Raw genomic sequence first — 19578 nt, 5'->3', positions numbered from 1 at the left:
GGTCTCAAGAACATATTGTTACAATATTTCCCTAACTTTTGTTAACTTATTGACTTTTGGAAATTTCAAAATCATCAAATTAACAAAAGTCTGGGTGTAAAGTAAAGTAAAGTAAAAAGGTCTAATAGCATTTTTCCTTCTGATAAATAGTTGGCAAGATATCGTAAATTAAATATTAAAAAGTTTCTAAGTTTTCTTTAAATATCTCAAAAAATATTAGGCAAATAAAAAAATGTTTCAGACAATAGTTATTAAAATTAATTGGTAAAAAAAGATGATATGATAAAAAAATGGGAGTTTCTATTAAAAAAAATAAGTTGACCTTGACATAACCTGGCAACACCATTCAAGGTCCAACTGATAAGATCAGTAAATATCATACATTGTTTGAGCCTTATAACTTTTGTCTGAAACACTTTTCCGTAAAACTTATATCTTTCGAGATTTTTAAAGGTTTCCATACTTTTGACTCACCCTGTATAAGACTTCTAAATATTTCTATATCGTTCTTTCTAATTTCCAATCCCTATCGAACTTTTCAATGCAAGAAAGAAATTAAAAAATTATGAAACAAGAAAATATGTTGTATTATTGAACTCCTTATCTATTACTCCGTTTAAATCCGTAATGTATATTTCTCAGGTTTACTTTTTTACACGTCTTTTTTAATTCAATGAGGCTCGGCCCTGTCGATAAACGATCATAACAATCACGGTGTAGAGTTAGTTGGCCTCGTCATAACTGGGAACATTGCAAATATCATTATCAATAATGTCAACGAGTGACTTTTTCGGCAATCTCTACATTATCGTCCGAACCGAGGCAGGCGACCCATCATACTGACCTATATATTGGTGTTACACTCTGTACACACACGTTAGAGCGAGAAAAACCGGTCGAGCGATTTATTATAACGCGATAACGTGCGCTTCTCGGTACTATCGCGTTTACGCAATCGGGAATTGTACCGGCGATGGTGCTTTGCGTTATCACACAGCAGCAGTAATGTGTCGTAAGAGACAGGCGCACATAACATCGAGGAGATACGATCACGCGGATTTTCATATTAACATGATTGCCATTGATGACGCTGACCGCGGAATCCCGGAATCGGGTGCTTCTCTTCTGAGCGGTCTCCAAGGTGAGAGAAGCATCCGCAGCGATCTCCTCGTCTCAACGTGCGCCTCGCGACAGACAGTTTGACAACGGCAAACGGTCATGCGGAAAGCCAGGCCGGCTCTCTGCTCGTCGGGAATTACATTAGCTGTCGCCTCTGATTACCTGACACACTGGAAACTGTCCTAGATTTCCATAAATTATATACGCTATTTAATCGACGCGCGATTATTCAAGCAGCAAATTTCCGAAAGCCGCCGAAAGCGCGACGATCTGATCAACCAGTTGCGGATTTGCGCTAAATTGCAGGGAGGCCGAGAGCGACCGTGTTACATTGTGATTGGTGTGAGCAAAGTCACATTAACGACGTGACGTCGTTAATGGATCAACTGGAAAATAGTATACGTCTCATTCATAGCTCATAGCCGGTCTTGTACTCAAGATTGTCTTAATCTTTCGTGTGGCAGTAGCAAATATATTCATCATCTTTTTCTCTTTTATTTTTACAATGTACTGTTTACAATTTAATGAAAATAAGTACAATCTTGCATTTTTCATATATTAATTCTTACTTTATATGTTCCTCATGATTTTCATATCCGATTGTATATTTTTAATTATTTACAAACAAATCAAATTGATAAAAAGCAATTTTTTTAAAAATTTAATTTCTTGGAAAATATTTAAGATTGGAGGCTAAAAATTTTATTAAATATTCGTCACAATATATTGAACTGATGTTGAACTGATTTCAGTTTTATAATCATCGAGCCAGAAAACATAGAAATGCAAGATTTTACAAAAATCCGTAGTAGAAATAGAAGAAATGTACTACACAAAGGATTAAAAATTGTGAACTACTGGAGGAATCAAAGTGACTCTTTCGTAATTCTTATAAAAATTGCTCAAACTTATAACAATGCATTTCACATCTTTATTTGGCATTGAATGAAACTGAGAGGAACAAATAAACAGTTTTTCTCTTCTATTACATATCTTTCTCTCTGTCATTTTAATTGGTTTCTGGTGGAAATAGGTCGTTAATCGTCTCGGTGGTTCTAATGTTAAGTTCATCTTCGAATGCTTCGTTACCGATGAAACCGCCCGTATCCGAAGATGAACCTGAGATGATCTTCAACACAAGACCTGACTATGAACATCGCCCTCATTATTCTCCAGCCCTTATTATTCTCCAGGGTAGTATCGAAAAGCCCAATTAGGAATTCAAGCATTGGCGTTCGCAGCTTGAGCAGTCGGAGGTTGACGTCGATAATTAACGCATTACGGGTCAACGACCTTCGCCGCGGATGGATCCGGCTTTCCTCAAATCTAATCAGCACTGTGACGCGTGGTGCTGTCGCCTGTTCATTTCCTTTCAACCTATTTCCACGCTGTGTCAGGCATTGTCGCTTTACTAATTACACCGCGTTTAGCAACTTCTCACCGATCGGTCGCGCGCGCGTGTCGCATCAAGTGAAGGCGACATTTTTAGCGACCGAGGAAATCCATGCCGAGTATGATTTCATAGGTAATCATTTGCACGAGTTCACTGATCCGCATTAAATGACAAGTGCATACGTGTTTGTATATGTGCCCGCGCGTGTGTACAAGTACATTCTGAAAATATTAGTTTTTCGATCTACGTTTACTAAACATTTTTTACTCACAAATAACCACTTTAGTAACCACCATACTTTACCAAGTGTTATACGCCGATGTTTTCATCTTTTGAAATCCGATATAGGAGCCCAAAAGGAGATAAAATGTAGAAAAAAATTTGCTCAATATTGTTCAGAACTTTTATACAAAGAATGCAAGTTGAAAAGGACACGATGACCTTTGTTTGACCTTGAGAATTTTTTCAAGGTCACGATAAGGTTACTACCAAAATTTTTCAACAAAATTATGAGATTTTGTAATAATTTTGTAATAATGGAAAAATAAGTAAACACATAAAGTACACACACACACACGCATCTTGAAATATAAGCAGATAATAGAATATTCAATAGCGAAACCTCTAGGATAGTATGGAAAGATAAAAAATCAGATATGTGTGTTTATTTATTTTTTCGTACAGAAATGGCGAAAATTCTAGAATAGTGTGGGAAGTTGTTATTATCCGCTTATATTTCATGATGTGTATGTATGTGTATTTATATTTTCACACAGAATTATGATGTAAATCGGTTATTGTTAATAATCTCATCTTATAATTTTGTCGACAAATTTTTATGGCGACTTTATGTGACTTTGAAAGAAATTCTCAAGATCATCGTCACAAGTGTCCTTTGAAACCAAGCAAATTTTGTTTCAAAAGTTTCTTCTAAAAATCTCTTTGTGAGATATTGTATCATACCTTCCTTATACCTTTTCAAACTACACTCTTTGTATAAATGTTCTGAACGATATTGAACAAATTCTTTTTTCACACTTTATCTCTCTTTGGACTCCTATATCAGATTTCGAAACGTGAAAACAATCAACGTATAACACTTGATAAAAGTTACATGTCAGTATAACATATTATCTTATCTTGTAAATCTGGAATTCTTTTTTTGAACACCCTGTATATTTGCTTATTTGACTTGTCGCAGCATTCGTATACATAATTATGTAAAAAAGTCGGATTAGGAAAGAAACGAGTGATGACGCGTAATTTTGCGCGACCATTGAAGTAAAAGTGTCGAGATATCGACGGCAGAATGTAGCAGAAAATTTATTTTTATTTTTATTACCTCACGAGCAAGTGCATCTTTGCCCCCTTAAATGAGATAATATGAGCGCGACACTAGCGCGCTGAGTAATCGAAGTTGAAGGAAAACTCAGATCCGGTGTCGACCGGATAATCCGTCTTGGCCGTTGGATTTTCATTCGCCGACGCTCATTCAAGCTATCATACGCCGTCTCGAGAAATTGTAATCGCCGCTGTGTTCTTTTTTCGTATGTCTTGTACGTGACGATTCGTCTCTTTTGTCGACACGCGCGCGACATGTCATGCGTGACGGATTATCGCGTCGGCAGAAATATACGGTGCCGATGGCAAAAGAAAAAAATAGCCCGTGCCGACAGGAATGATAACGAGTGAAATGGAATTAAACCACGCGATTCGCGAGATGCGGAGAGTCATCTCTCCCGTCACTCGCTCTCGCAGCTCGGAGGAGCCGCGAATCAGCAACGTTTTTTTCTGCGATGCTATTTGAAATGCAGCCGGTAGTCCAATGACAGAACTTGCATTCCATGAATTCACAAAAGTTCTCTCATTGAAACATCTTTACATGTTTTAAATTGCAACATATAAAAGGATTCCAACCATATTAAAACTAAGTCTCCTTCTATACACAGAAAAGAATATAATTTTATATTACTAAGAAAAATAATTAACTTAAATTTTTTTTTTCAAATAATGTTTGTTTTCAACAGGGAACCTTTTCTTGATGAGTCTTAAAATATATCAATCATAAATTTTAAGAAAATTCATTATCCTGCCTTCGAAAGAAGAAAAATTTATTCTCTTTCTAAAGATGTTATAAAATTAACACTTTATATTTTATTTAAATATACACTTTATATTTACACTTTATACAGAAAAAGCAAATTTAATTTTTATTTTAATTCTATACTCTTATTTTTCAATCCAATATTCTTCCTTGTCTGTATAAAAAAAAATAAATATAATTCTATTGCTTCAAAGTAATTAGTTTAATTTTCTTCTTTCAAGTAATGTTTATTTTTAACAGTGGATTTTTTCTTGATAACAGCATACTTTTATATGAAATCAGCGAGTGCAAGAAATATGAGATGAGTAGGGTGATCGTATTAACGTTTATTTAACATGATGTTTCTACGATTGTTTCTACGGTGTTTAATATTTGTGGAGTGCGGTGTTTACCTTAGAGCCACCTTGGCAATTACATAATAGGAAAAAGTTAGTTACTCAACAAATATGTTTCATTGAATATCATAATATGTTTTCCTGCAGATGCATCATTTTGACATAAAATCCAAGTATAAGGGGGAGAGGAAGATACAACAAAACAGGGCGCTTTAGTACCCCAGTTGGTAGAGTCATCGCCCGGCAAACGAAAGGTCCAGGATTTGATTCCCGGCCCAGTTTACTCATATGCCCGATACATACCCAGACAGCACCGGACATCCAATGGATGTACGTTTTATGTCCGTCCAATTTATGTCCGTATGTCCGATTTACATCCGTGGACATAAATTGGACGTAACAAGGATGTCCTTATTGGACATCGGACCTGTGGGACGTCCGATGGACGTACATCGGACGTCCTATGCCCGAAGTTGTGACAAACGTACGTCCTATGGACGTCTTTTGTAAAAAAATGGACATATAATGAACGTCCAATGGACATCCGTGTGCTGTCTGGGTATGTACCGCTTTCGTCTCTTCTACAAATTGTCTCAAAGAATTGATCCAGCAAATATATTGTCATGTTTAGAATTAATTCATTTAATATTTTATAAGTAATTTCTTGATGACTAAAGAAGGGGAGAGAGAAAGCGAGAAATTATATATCAAAAGGTGTAGAGTGTGTTTGGGTAGCTCAGTTGGCAGAGTACTCGCCCGGATTTTCAATTCTCGATCTCTAGTCTACCTCGCCTCATATATTTTTTTTCTCTTACATGATCGAATACTTATTTTTCAATTTAATGTTCTTTATTGTCTATACACAGGAAAGAATATAATTCTTCTATTGCTATGAGAAATAATTAGTTTCATTTTCTTTCCCAAATAATGTTTGTTTTCAACAGAGAATCTTCTCTTGATGATAGTTTTAAAATATACTAAACACAAATTTTTAAAAAATTTATTTTATTCTTCCCTTGAAAGAAGAAAAATTTATTCTCTTTTCAAAAGTATTATAAAACTTATACTCTATATAGAAGAAGCAAATTGCATTTTTATTTTAATTAAATACTCTTATTTCAGTCTAATACTCTTGATTGAATTGCTAGGATTCAGAATATATCTGGAGCAAACTTAATTCTTAAAATAGATTTATAAATCTCTGCGATTTCGAGTGATTTCAGACACATCTGATTTATCGTCGAATTTTTACTCAGAGTAATTGCCAAGTTGTTCATGAGATCAAGTTAAAATATTACACCCAGCCTCTCCCCCTATGTTCTTTCCATAACCTTATGATATACAAGTATATACTAACTAGACGTCGTGAGAACGATCGCGTGGTCTCAATGGTAATGGAATAATATCGGAAAGTCATCGCTCACGTCGACGGCGATCGAGAAAGGCGTAAACCATAAAAGTTGCTTTATCGTCGCAATAACGCGATCCGGATTACAAGCAAAAACAGAAAAGAAGTATAGCGAATCGTCAGGCGAGACGAGAAATAATATCATCGCTTGCCGTCGATGGATATAATATCGCGACGGCGAACGTACGAAAATAGTCTTACGAATTACGACGGTTATGTATAACGACGAGGAAAGCGCGATTACGTGCACCTCAGATATTGTTGCATAAATATCAATGCCCGACAAGGGGGAAGAGGTCTGGCGTTATCACGCGTATTTTCACGCATGACTGTAAACATCGTTAACGTCATTTGCGTTGCAAAATCGTGCAGATTGACATCGCACCACATTCAGTTGTCGAACATTGACGTGAGTGAGCGCTACGTAACGTTCAACCGCGTTCGACATCGCAACAACGGGAGGATTACACACGCGTACAATTGCGAGCAAATTACAAATCGCTGCGTCACCGCGGATAACGAACTGCCTGGAAAAATCCAGATTGTGCGCGATACAGTCGAAGATAAAAACGTTATAATGACAGAGCGTTATCTATCACATAGTTGTCGCGATAAACACGAATAAAAAAAGGAGATCATCGAATGGACCTACGTTTACACTTATAAGATCGGGCACAGATAGAGAGCAAGCAAAAACTCGGTAAAAGCTACCATGATGAAGGAACACAGGCGCAATCAATTACAATGGAAAATTACGGCACGTGTGACAAACGCGACGCGGAAAAGTTTTAACGAAGAGATAAAAATCAGCGCGCGTGTCGACTAAATTAAAATGAAGATTTTCAAGAAGTTTGTGACAGCACACAACCTGAAACTAATTTTCGAGCTGACGCAATGAGGATAGAAGAGTGAGTGACTGAGTAATGCTAATTATACAGTCCTACAAAAAAAAAAGTAGTCGGTGCCTAAAACCGGACAAGTATATTCTTATGTATTTTGACTCGCTGAATCCGAATCACCAGTTTTTTGAGGTTAGAGACGAGCTGGTAATAAATAAAGCTAGTAATTGTCCAATTCTGACCTCGGATTCGGATTCAGCGGATCAAAATACATAAGAATATACTTGTCCGGTTTTAGGCACCGACTACAGTCTTTTGTGGGGTTATGTTATTATCTCAGGGTTACGCCTTCGAGATATGGACAGTAGATAATTGATGGACAGGGCATTTATTACTGCTCTGAGGTTTGGTCTTTTAAGAGAAATGAAGTAGGTTCAAAAAATGATAAATTGTTAAAAAGTTAAAAAAAATACCAGAAAAATGATAAATTAATGATTCAAGAATGTTTTACATTTAAGATCCGAATTTCGAATAGAAGTTACACGTAGTTCGACGTTCCAGCACGTATTAATTGAGAGAGAACTCAATTGTTACTTTCTTATTTTGAGTCACCGCGCACTTTGTTACGATAATGAACGTAATTCCCATCGTTACGATTGTTCATGCAGGTCTGCAAAGCTTCCGCGGCTGTTCCTTCGAAAGCGCTCAGAAAGAAATCCCGATTCAGGTCAAAATTTGTAAATAAGTTCCTCTTGTATGAAAAAGAAGAATACTAGAAGGATGTTCTACGGTTTGGAAGTTAAACAACTCTTTTAATAATTTTCCATAATTTCCGTATATAAGATGTCCCATTTTAAAAGAGCCAGGCAAAAATTTCGAAAAATATAATAGATAAGACTAAAAAACGTTTCACACAAAAATTGCATGGTTTCAAGGGCGATATAAAACGACTATATAATTTTGTTCACAAATGGCGCCCCTTTTGAAATATTGACAATATTCACTGATCATTACTTTTCTTAAATGAGAGCCCCAATTTTTTTATTATATCATCTTTTTTTACCAATAAAGAACAACTTTTATCTGAAATTTTTTATTCGTCTAATTTTTAAAACATTTTCACCTATTTTTTGAGATATTTAAAGAAAACTTGGTAATTTTTCCGTTATTTAATTTATAATATCTCGCTATTTGTCGGAAAAACGTGATATTAGACTTTTTTACTCTATTTGGTCTGAAGAATATATTGTTACAATAGCTTTGACTTTTGTTAATTTGATGATTTTGTAATTTTCAAAAGTCAATAAGTTAACAAAAGTCGGGGCGCTATTGTAACAATATATTGTTGAGACCAAAAGAGTAAAAATGTGTAGTACTATTTTTTCTTTCGACAAAAAGATAGCAAGATATCGTAAGTTAAATGTTGAAAATTGAAGTTAAATGTTGAAAAAGTTTTCCTTAAATATTTCAAAGAATATTAAGCAAATAAAAAAATATTTCAGATAAAAGTTGTTCAGATTTATTGGTAGGAAAAAATGATGTAATAAAAATTTGGATTTATATTTAAAAGAAGGTAATAATCAATAAATATCTCGAAAGCGACGCCACATGTAAACAAACTGATATAATTGTTTTATGTGCCCTTGAAACCATGCAATTTTTGTCTAAAACGTTTCTTAGTATCATTCATATTTTTCGAGATTGTTAACTGGCTCATTTTAAATGGGACACCCTGTATATTAATGTGCAAAGTTTGTCCTGACGTCACATCTATATCTTCGTTAGTTATGTGTGTTGTATCAACAGTGCGCGTTGTTCATTTCGCTTGAGAGTTGCTTTTTTCTGTGACATCCCTTGACAATGTACATTAATGACACAATTTAGTTAGGTTAGGTTAGGTTAGGTTACTTTTACACAAGGTTACTTTTACACAAGATGAAAAGAAAAACATATACTGTTCCTGCCAACAGAGTGTATCTTGCAAAACTAAGTTAACTGTCATCTGTTTTTTCAAACTTCTTTTGTTAGTGACTTTTTAATAAACAATAAGCGGTGGCTAAAACTTGTTAAGTATTACACAGACCAATAATCTTGGTCGGTAAAGTGCGTTAATATATACAGAAAATATGAGAAAATGTTGTAAAAGCTTCTTAACTTTTGAATCGCGAAGATCCTTCCGTTACACCTCTTTTCGATCCAAGAGGAACTCTCTTACTAAAATTTGATTTAAATCGGAGCATAAGCGTGTTTACGGAAGTGTTTCGTCGCTTCTGCTGAATTAGAACACATATACGGTGATTAGAAAAAGTAAATTCAATTGTACGCAATATAACTCAAAGCAAATGTTGCGATTAAGGTATCTCCTTGCTTGGCTCGTCATCGATGAAACACAAACAGGAAGGCGATCTAACTGAAGAAAAAATAAGAAAGAGATATATTCGCAACCTTTGGTCCGACTATTGAAATTTTTATTCGAAATATTCTTCGAGACACGAAGACGTCGAAACCGCGAGAACACCGAGAATAGAATAAAGAGCCCAGCAGATGGATATGTTACGCTTCGCGTGAGCAGACACTCATTTACCGCGTTGACAGATTGTAATACAATATCGCGGCGCGGCGAATATATCATAGCGAATGATACGTATATCGCATGGCAGTAGGAGTATCCTTTTGTCGCGCCCGCGAAGATTGGCATCGCGTGGAAACAAGTGTGGACGATGCTGTAAATATTGGTCGTCGACTCGCGTGTTTACTACGAGCGCGAGCAGGATCGCTCGTCGATTCCCGTATAAATAAATAATCATTCGAATGACAAGCGAAACAAGAAAACGTTCTCTCTCCGTTCAAGGATACTCGCTCGCTCTTTCTCCCCCCCCTCTCTCTCTCTCTCTCGCTCTCTCTTCTCCTCTTTCCTCTGCGCGTTTAAATTCTTCGCAATTGCGAAACTAAGCGGATCTATCCGAATTTCAATTTCCAAGAGTGTCGTCGCACGCGGCGATCCGAAGAATTAAGCGTAATTCCCCGCGAAACGAGGAGGTTCAAGCGCGGCAGGAGGAGAAATATCCTCGAGAACACGATCTAACGACGCGTGAAGAGGAGACGAAAAGCTCCTTTCGCTTCTTACCGTCGATCTTGGAAGGATCTCGACGTTGAACGCTTCGGATTTCCATCGGAAACCGCGTTTCTCCCGTTTCCCAGTCGGCCGTGATCATTAGCGAATAATCGAAGAACCGCGCAGCATTCGTCTCATTGACGAATCGGGCTTCCGGTAGAGCATGAGAAGGAGAAAAAGAAAGAGTGAAGCACCCTCAAATCATCGCATTAGGCTTCGTTTCCGATGACTGCCAGTTATGTCGGTAACGAAGAAGCATTAGATGTTACGGTTAATATTGAAACTCGACGAGATAAGTGGATTGTTTATTACTTATTATTTTAATTGCTGCAACCTTGCTGCAACCTTTTATACTTATTACAACATTATATGTTTTGATTAATTCTGAAGGTTGTCGATACGTGAATGAATTGTTCATTATGTACTATTGAAATTATTTCAATTGAAATATTTTCCACCGCTTATTGCAATCTTTTACACCTATTATATTAGGTGTTTCGATTAATTCTGAAAGTTGACGACATGGATTGTTCATTATTATTTAAATTATTTCAATCGAAATATTTTCCATCGCTTGCTGCAACCTTTTACTACACTTACTACAACATTAAGTGTTTCAATTAATTCTGAAGGTTAACGATATATGAATGGATTGTTCATTATTAATTATTGAAATTATTTCAATCAAAATATTTTCCACTTTTTTGCTTGCTGCAACTTTTTACTACATCTATTACGACATTAGGTGATTCAATTAATTCTGACAATATGAAATAATGGATTCTTCATTATTTATTATTGAAATTATTTCAATCAAAATATTTTCCTCTGCTTGCTGCACGTTTTCCCCGTCTTCTTAGCAACAAATTCCACGGATTCCACGATAGAAATAAACTTTATCTTTAGAAGCAATCCATTCATGGTCAAAATTGACCGGAAGATCTAATAGTTTCTGCTGATTGCGATCTCTCCGTCGGTCAAGATTGAATTTGGTTTGAGCACCGGATGCGAGCGTTTAATATTCCCATCGCCCGCGCGCGCGAAGGATCGCGAATATGAATCGCGATCCTTCGCGCACACGCGGCCTCGTCCTCCGTTCTTCCCAGTTCTCGACGCTGGTGTGCTGAGTTCGCGCTAATCTCGGCTCGGCCGATCGGGGAATCACCGAACCGAATAATTATTCTGCCTTTTTTCGTCACGCGCGCGACCTGACGTATCTGTCCCCCTCCCTTTCTCCTTCCGTCTTTCTCACTCTCTCTCTCTCTCTCTCTCTCTCTCTCTCTCTCTCTCTCTCTCTCTCTCTCTCTCTCTCTCTCTCTCTCTCTCTCTCTCATACGCACATGCAAATTCGCGAATAGATCGTTCCTCCGGTTGCTGAATCTCCGATCGTATCTGCGATGTTAGTTGTGATTAGACTTGGATTCCAGAGAAAAGTCGCTCGAGAAACGACGAAATTAAAATCTCTCGCTGCGAGCTTATCGAGCGATAAGAAGCAGTTGCCTTGAAAGTGACGAAACAATGACAGAATAGACGCATAACTTGTCGGACGTGAATGTGTCGCGTTCGACGAGAAAATGGGAATTGAATAACGAGCGTTACGCGCACGCCGGGGAATGCATCAGGCCTCGGTATTATTATAATAACATTTACACGCGAGTATGGCCGCTCGCTCGCCGCAATATTGTCGTTATCGTCGTTGACGTTTCCGCACACATAAGGGGCGTATAATACCAAAATTGCGCTCTCTGTCGGATGATTGCATTTAATATGAGCAATCATCGTCGAGAAATTGGATTTGAAAAATCCTCTCCCATCCGCGGACACGAGAGAACTTACGCCGATCGATAAATAATAAACATTTGCGCGCAATTACGCTGATTTCTCGGCAAACAATTCGATATGATTACATATCGTGAACTTTGAATATTATGAAATATATAGGGTGTCCAAGATCTTTTGGAAACAAAAAATTGTGAAGACTAACCGGATCAAGCTGAGAAGAAAAATCAAGTATGATTTTGCAAAAATCGCAATAGGTGTTAAGTTATTAATGATTGAAAATGACCACATCTGGAAGCTCTTTTAATTGTTAACTTGAAAATTTACGTATTTATTTGTAAAATGGTAAAAGACTTTTTTGTTCAGGATAACCTAACCTATAATTACGTGACGGCTATTGTGGCTAGCGACAGGTTCAAGATTCAAGATTCAAAGTTCAATATACTTATATCCATCGCTAGGCAAATAGCCGTCATATAATTGTAGATTAAGTCATTCCGAACAAAACAGTACTTTACCATTTTGCACATAAATAGGCAAATTTTCAAGTTACAATTAAAAGAGCCTTTAGATGTGGTGATTTTCAATCGTTAATAATTTACTAACTATTTTATTTATTTTTTATTTATTTAGTGCGATTTTTGCAAAATAACTTCTTCTCAGTTAGATCTGATTAATCTTCACAATTTTTCATTTCCGAAAGATCCTGGACACCTTGTATTTCTGAAAGAGACAGAAAGAGACAGAGTGCAAAGCTTATCGGGCGTCCTGGAATAAATCCCGCCGAAGGATAGGATCAAGACAAAATTTGAATAAAGGAAAAAAAGTAGCATGAACAAACATACTCGTAGATATCTATAACAAAATTTCTGACGAAAAGAGAGAGAGAGAGAGAGAGAAAGAGGGAGAGGAATTTTAACCTCTTGGCTGTTAAGCAAAATAACAGTTGTTAAGAAAAATAATTGTTAGCTGTTAAGCAAAATAACAGAATCACGAAAAATTACGAAATTACGGACGCGGGATTAGAGAATGACATGAAAGTAACGAGTCTCACGATGGCATTTCTTTCGGATATTTCCGTCATCGAAGACAGCTAAGGGGTTGACGAATTCTCACGAGAATTTCGCGGGTCGACGATCGAAGTGGAAGGAAGCTGCGTCGGAAGACGCATGTGCAGGATGCGCCCATGGTGTGCCGACGATGCACATGGTGATAGCCGAGGGGCGCGCATTGTGCCTACTCAATGTCTTCAATTAATATCACTCGCATCAAAGGAGTAACTGCACCGTTAAGCAGCAAATCGTGCGACCTCTATTGTCCCATCATTCAATCCGTATGCTTAAAAACGCCGTGCCGCGTACGAGGCTTTGATGAGTGCACAATATAATTTCGTTTCCCAGAGGAGAGCTCTCTCTCTCTCTCTCTCTCTCTCCCTCCCCCCCTTCCCCCCTCTCTCTCTCTCTTGATGCCTAATGAAAAGAAAGAGGGAAAAGGAAAAAGAAACGTTCAGAGAGATCGAAAACTGCAATACCACCCCGTAAGTGACATCTCGATCTTCCCCCCTTCCTCCCTCTCTTTCTCTCTCTCTCTCTCTTCTGTGACGGAGTTTATTTCGGAAGTGCAGAGGGATCGAACACTCAGATGCAAGGAACACTAGAAAGGAACTCTAGAGCATGGCGAGCCAATCGATCGGGCTAGCCATATGGCCCGAGGGTGTTTTTCTCCCTAACGCATCTGCAAATCTCCCGTCGCGGCAATGTATTCTTCGCAAACAGGAGTCGCCGCATGTCACATGTCACAGGCGAAGCTAAATTAATACGCGACGTCTTCGGACAAACAACGTGGACCTCTCCGGTACGATTATTGACGGTCGCCAAATACATAACCATAACATATGTTACAACTGTTGTGAACTGTTGTATTTCGAAATTTATCATACCAAGCTTCTTTAAATCTAATCACTTTTTGCTTTCTACGTTTACTTATGGTTTATGTTTATGTCTATCATAATTATATCGACGTGCGACCTGTAATTTTTTAACCGAACTTTCAAAATTGTTTCCTTTTCTATTAATTAAAAGCAAATTATACACATTGGTGATACTTTATCACAAAACATATATATGTGGAAGCATCTGGCGTTGCTTTTGCGCTAAGCTGTCAAGTCAATTCTACGCGGCGAACGAGTGCCGTGCCAAAGAGGTTAACTCATCCACACGCCTGCCGGACTATCGCTCCATCGAGAATGCGCGCGCGCCTTAGCAACGAGATTCGAAATTCGAAATACAATTTTCGAAAATTCAGGGCTTTTTAAGAACGACCACGTTTCTGTTGTTTTCGGTATGGCAAGTTTCAATCAACGCACTTTCGGTCAGCAGCCGACGAGGAGGCCGCTCAAAGAAACTCGGCCCTTCGTCGGGAAGGTACAAAGGGGGCCAAGACTCACCTGCCGCAGCGGCCAGGAACTGAACAAACGTGGAACCCTTTTCCGTCATGTCTTCAGGGTAGCGCGTGTCAACGACGTGAGACGAGGTCCTGCGCAACTCTTTACCATGTACCGCGTTCAGCTGCACGGATTCTTTGCCGGGGGTGTTGGCATCAAACACCGCTGAAGAGGAACTTACTGGTACAGGGCTGTAGACATAGTCTTTATACGAGCGCCCCTCTATCTCCTCGTCGTGTTGAGTGGGGGTCATTTTCCGATCTCTCTCTCCCTCTCTTTCTCTCGCGCTCTCGGTTCCTCCACCTCAGTTTTCTTCGTCTGTCCCCCCTCTCTTTCGGTCTGGCTCTTGCCTCTTGGTCGCTCTTCGATATACGCGGCCACTCGAGCTCTCTCGCGGGTCACTATCGCGAAACACAACGACCTACGTCGCGAGATCTAGACCCTGAAACCAAGCACTGTGTCAAGGTCGCGCGGTGTCGCTGCGCGGCAACCGTAGAGCAACCCCTCTATCTGAAAAGGGATGCTCTACCGTTGGCGGGAGTTTCGAATGCGACGGGTCCTAAAGGAGAGACTATAGCGCGCGATTTATCATTCAGTTCAGTCTGATAAGCTCGACCGACATCATCTTGCTCTTTTCAGAGAAACAACCAAGCTACATTCTGCTATCTGCAAAGGGAATTTTCCATGAGTTACCGAACCACATGACGTCCGTCGTGTCAAGTTCACGGTTTAACCCTTTGTGTAGCGCACTTTTTCTACCTGATGGATTTCTGTGTCTCTTGGGTCGCTGATTATAAATCTAAAGTCAGATTTCAAAAATCCAAAATGACAAATCCAATATGGCCGTCATACAAGGGTAAGTTAGTGCAAATCTGAATAAATGTAAATCGAATACACGATATAAAGGTTTCTCAGATCGTTAATTACAAATTTTATGCCACATTTACAAAATTCATTTAAATAATCTGTTTATAAAAAAATCTAGCATGCTAAAACTTCTGAGAAAAATATATATTATATTTTGACATATGAGGAATATCCAGTTCTTTTTAATTAAAATTTTTTAAATTAAAAAAAAATGGAAATTTTAAATTTCTAGTCATAAGTACTTTTCAGGAAATCAAACTTTTTCTAACCACTTTTTAAAATTTTATTTGTTTATAAATAATTAAAAATAAACAATCAAGTATAAAAACTTATTTTCATGAAACTGTAAACAATATATTGTAGAAATGGAAGAAAAAGAGGCAGTAAATATAGTTATTACTGCCACAGAAAAAATTAAGGAAAGCAATTTTGATAATTTGTCTCAGCGATTATATGAGGATTTTTCATCACGTAGATCACAACTTCATCACGTATATACGTGATTGCTGCGAAAATTTGTGCGGAAACATTGTTTCGTGTAAATGCAAAGTTATGAAACTATGAATGAATAATTTGATGCACATTTTATGGAAAAATCACTCTTGTAAAACAGTCTTTTTCTTAGATCGTCAATTACGAATCCCATGTCAGATTTACAAAATTCATTCAAATAATTTGTTTATAGAAATTATTAAAAGAAATCTAGCGTGCAAAAAATTCTGGAAAAAATATATATTATATTTCGACGTGCGAAGAATATTTGGTGAGAGTTTCAGCCTCTAATCTTCAATATTTTCAAAAAAATTATGTTCTTTTAAACAGCCAGATTTACAAAATTCATTCAATTAATTTATTTATAGAAGGAATCTGGCGTGCAAAAAATCGTGAGAAAAATATACTTTATATTTCGACGTGCGAAGAATATTCGGTAAAATTGTTTAGCCTCTAATCTTAAATACTTTCCAAGAAATTAATTTGTTTAAACAGTCAGGTTTATAAAATTCATTCAAGTAATTTATTTATAAAAGAAATCTAGCGTGTAAAAAATTCTGGAAAGAATATACATTATATTTCAACGTGCGAAGAATATTCGGTAAAAATTTTCAGCCCCCAATCTTAAATACTTTCCAAGAAATTAATTTTTTTCAATTACCTTTTTCCATCTTTATTTGTTTATAAATAATTAAAGATGAACAATATTGAACTGAATGTAAAAATCATGGGGAACACATAAAGTAAGTATTAATATATCAGACAAATGTGAGGTCATACTTATTTTCACGGAACTGCAAACAGTAAACTATAAACGTCACGAGAAAGAAAAAGAAAGTGGTAAGCACGGCACAAATGTCCAAAATACGTCCTGGAGAACATCACAGAGATATCTGACATCTCCGGGACATCTCTAGAATGTTTTCGACATTTGTGCTGAATGAGTATACTTAGTACTGCCACACAAAGGGTTAAAAGCGACGCTGTGCTGAGCACCACAAAATTTTCATCTCTTTCACGCCCAAGGAGCCCATCCTGCGTAGAAATATCAGCCACCGCTCGAAGATGACTCCCTCCCACCCATTCGTCGCTTCGCTCCCTAATATGAGACGAAAGAAAATCGATAACCCGCTAACGCGTAGCAGACCCGCCTTGCGTATTGTAATGCTGATGTAAGAACGGCCGATTGGGTAGCAAAGCACAGATCGATCGCCGATCGAGATCGCAAGGGGCGCTTCTAAGCAATCTCGCTGGGAATATCGCGGATGTCGCGCGTTGATCTCGCGATCTGCGCGAGAGATTTTCGCGGCGTTTCTCGCTGCATCGCCTCGTCGCATTTTCCCTAGCAATCAAAGTACACGCGACAGAGCAATTCGCAGAGGCACGTAGGACGAAGAAATCAATAAAGCCCAAGACGTATGAGATTCACTCGCTCGGCTGGGCTGCGACCGATCGCCGCGTTACGTACATGCGTGACGACGCGCGTCTCTCGATCTTCCTCGGACGCCACGGAGCGACGAGAAGTGAGCGACTAGCGGGTCGGGCTAATCGTTAGAGATTAATTAAATCGACAAAATGGCCGTCGAGACAACAGATCGCGCTCGAGGCGGTTCGCTTCTTTCCGCGCGCAACTGCACTTGTCCACACAAAGCCTACGACGAAAAACGTAAGGAGACGCCTAAACGAATATAAATAACTCGCGGCATAAACAACGCGCGATATAGATAAACGTTGCCTTTGCGCGTCGAGATAAAATGCGAAGATAAAAGTAACTCCCCCCTCCCCCTATTGCCGAAACGTGAAACCACATCGAGAAGCAACCAGACGCGAAAATACATTTATTTGCCTGGAAACTCTTGCGATGTTTCTTTTTACGCTTTCCGCACGTACGACGAATACCAGATACCTGTTGGATCACGAGAGAGGGTAAAACGAGGAAAATCGGCGAATAACCTTTCCATAAATTATTCTGCTCGGGATCGAGCTGAATCCAGCCGCTCGTCGAACGAATCGAGCTAATTGCAAACATATGTCGATCGATGTAACTCTGTGCGGTTTATCTGACACTCCCGCTGAATTCGAGAACAATCGAGAGAGCGCGTAAGAGAGCTCGACGCATCTCTCTCTCTCTCTCTCTCTCTCGCACGCGCGCGATCGCGTTATCAATCATTATCACTCGCGGCCGCGGCCGAAACACGCGTCGCCGCCCTTCGCGGAACGATCGAACGGATTGTTTCGCACGCGTACGTATGGAATAATTATTATCACTCCCGAATCCCCTCCTTACCCCCCCGAGGAGTCCCATTTTTCCGACGAGCGTCGGCGATTGTTACGGCGAAGTCCGGCGAAGGATCGATAATCACTCGCACCGCGCTTTTTCACGCGCGAAGGAAAAGAAGTCGCATATCGGCGATCGTCGTCACGTATCGGTGATCTAATTGCGACTTCTATCGCGTCCTGATAAGGGCGGATTTCGCCGGCACGCTGGGCGTTCGGTCCGAAAAGATCCGCAGCGCGGAACGGTCCGGCGAAAAGAAGCCCACTTACCGGTTTCGCACACACACTCGCTCAAAGTGCTCTTTTCGCCGGGGAGCAGCTGTATTATAAGCCTCCGATCATTTTCTTACGTAACGCGAGTGGAGGTGAGAGATAGATTATCAGTTTCAAAGACGCGCATGTCGCCGGCTGTCGCGCCGCCACGATCGTCGCATACGCAATCGTAATCTTTGTCACCTCCAGTAGCCCTTGATAACGCGATAAACGGATTATTATCTCTAGCGCCGCTTCAATAGCGATTACGCGCGAGATATATCTATAAATTATTGACCCACTGACGAGCACAGATTCTTGCGAATAATGGACGTCGCGCGAATTGTGTGCACTTGCTTACAAAATGCTGCTTTTTTCTCGATACGAGATGTAAGATGTTATATAAAAAGGGATTTTATACAAAAAAGACACTTTCGCGGAAGAATTATCGTTACTCGAATTACAAATACACATGCTTTGTACTTAAAGGGAGATGCAACGTTACAACTACTTGATGATTTCCATTTATTTTCTTCTATTCTATTTTCGATAATATTACCGCTTGAATGTGTAATGATGGATGAAATATTAGAAAAAATCAATTTTTGTATCAAAATATCCTTATACATATAAGATGATACCGAAAAAGGTTAAACTTCAGTACCATATTCTATTCTTCCTAAAAATGAAAAATGGTCATATAAACATAGATCCGGAAACTCTTCCTTTCCAAGATATAAATCCTTTTTTGTTTATGATTGAGTATTGTAGGAATATTTAAGACTTATTTAAGGAAATTGCTGGAAATGATTTCTTTCTGCAATAATATACGCTTCACATTGACGTTGCAGAAAATGTCGAAGACGTTAAAAAATTCCTGGTGTATTCCGAATTTTGTCACATCCGACAATAATCCGGTTTTTGAGGGTTTCCAGACTATCAATAATATTATTATTATAGACTAAAGTTTTAGTCTTAAGATGTCCGCACAAATAAAAATCTAAAGGAGTTAAATCAGGGGCAAGCCAGACTATTGGTCCTCCTCTACCAATTCACCGATTGATGCAACTGTTATTAAGGTATTCTTTAGCTTTCTTTAGTTTGACTAAAATGGGCCAGAGCTCCATCATAAACTACATTCGAGTGTGTATTGCT

At 38.5% G+C, this 19578-nt stretch overlaps 1 protein-coding gene across 1 annotated transcript in view; it reads right to left on the bottom strand.

Annotated features, from left to right (window-relative positions):
• Positions 1-14977, bottom strand: part of LOC105184288 (facilitated trehalose transporter Tret1-2 homolog) — a 37149-nt gene extending 22172 nt beyond the window's left edge. The window contains exon 1 of the mRNA XM_025297637.1: positions 14539-14977. Coding sequence (XP_025153422.1) covers positions 14539-14788 — 250 coding nt within the window. The 5' untranslated portion in view covers positions 14789-14977. The remainder of the gene's footprint in view (positions 1-14538) is intronic.
• Between the last annotated feature and the right edge of the window lie 4601 nt (positions 14978-19578).

Source organism: Harpegnathos saltator, unplaced genomic scaffold (genome assembly GCF_003227715.2).
Source record: "Harpegnathos saltator strain DR-91 unplaced genomic scaffold, Hsal_v8.6 scaffold182, whole genome shotgun sequence".
Classification (NCBI taxonomy): domain Eukaryota; kingdom Metazoa; phylum Arthropoda; class Insecta; order Hymenoptera; family Formicidae; genus Harpegnathos; species Harpegnathos saltator.
Note: the sequence above shows the minus strand (reverse complement) of the source record. Positions and strands in the feature narration are given on the sequence as shown.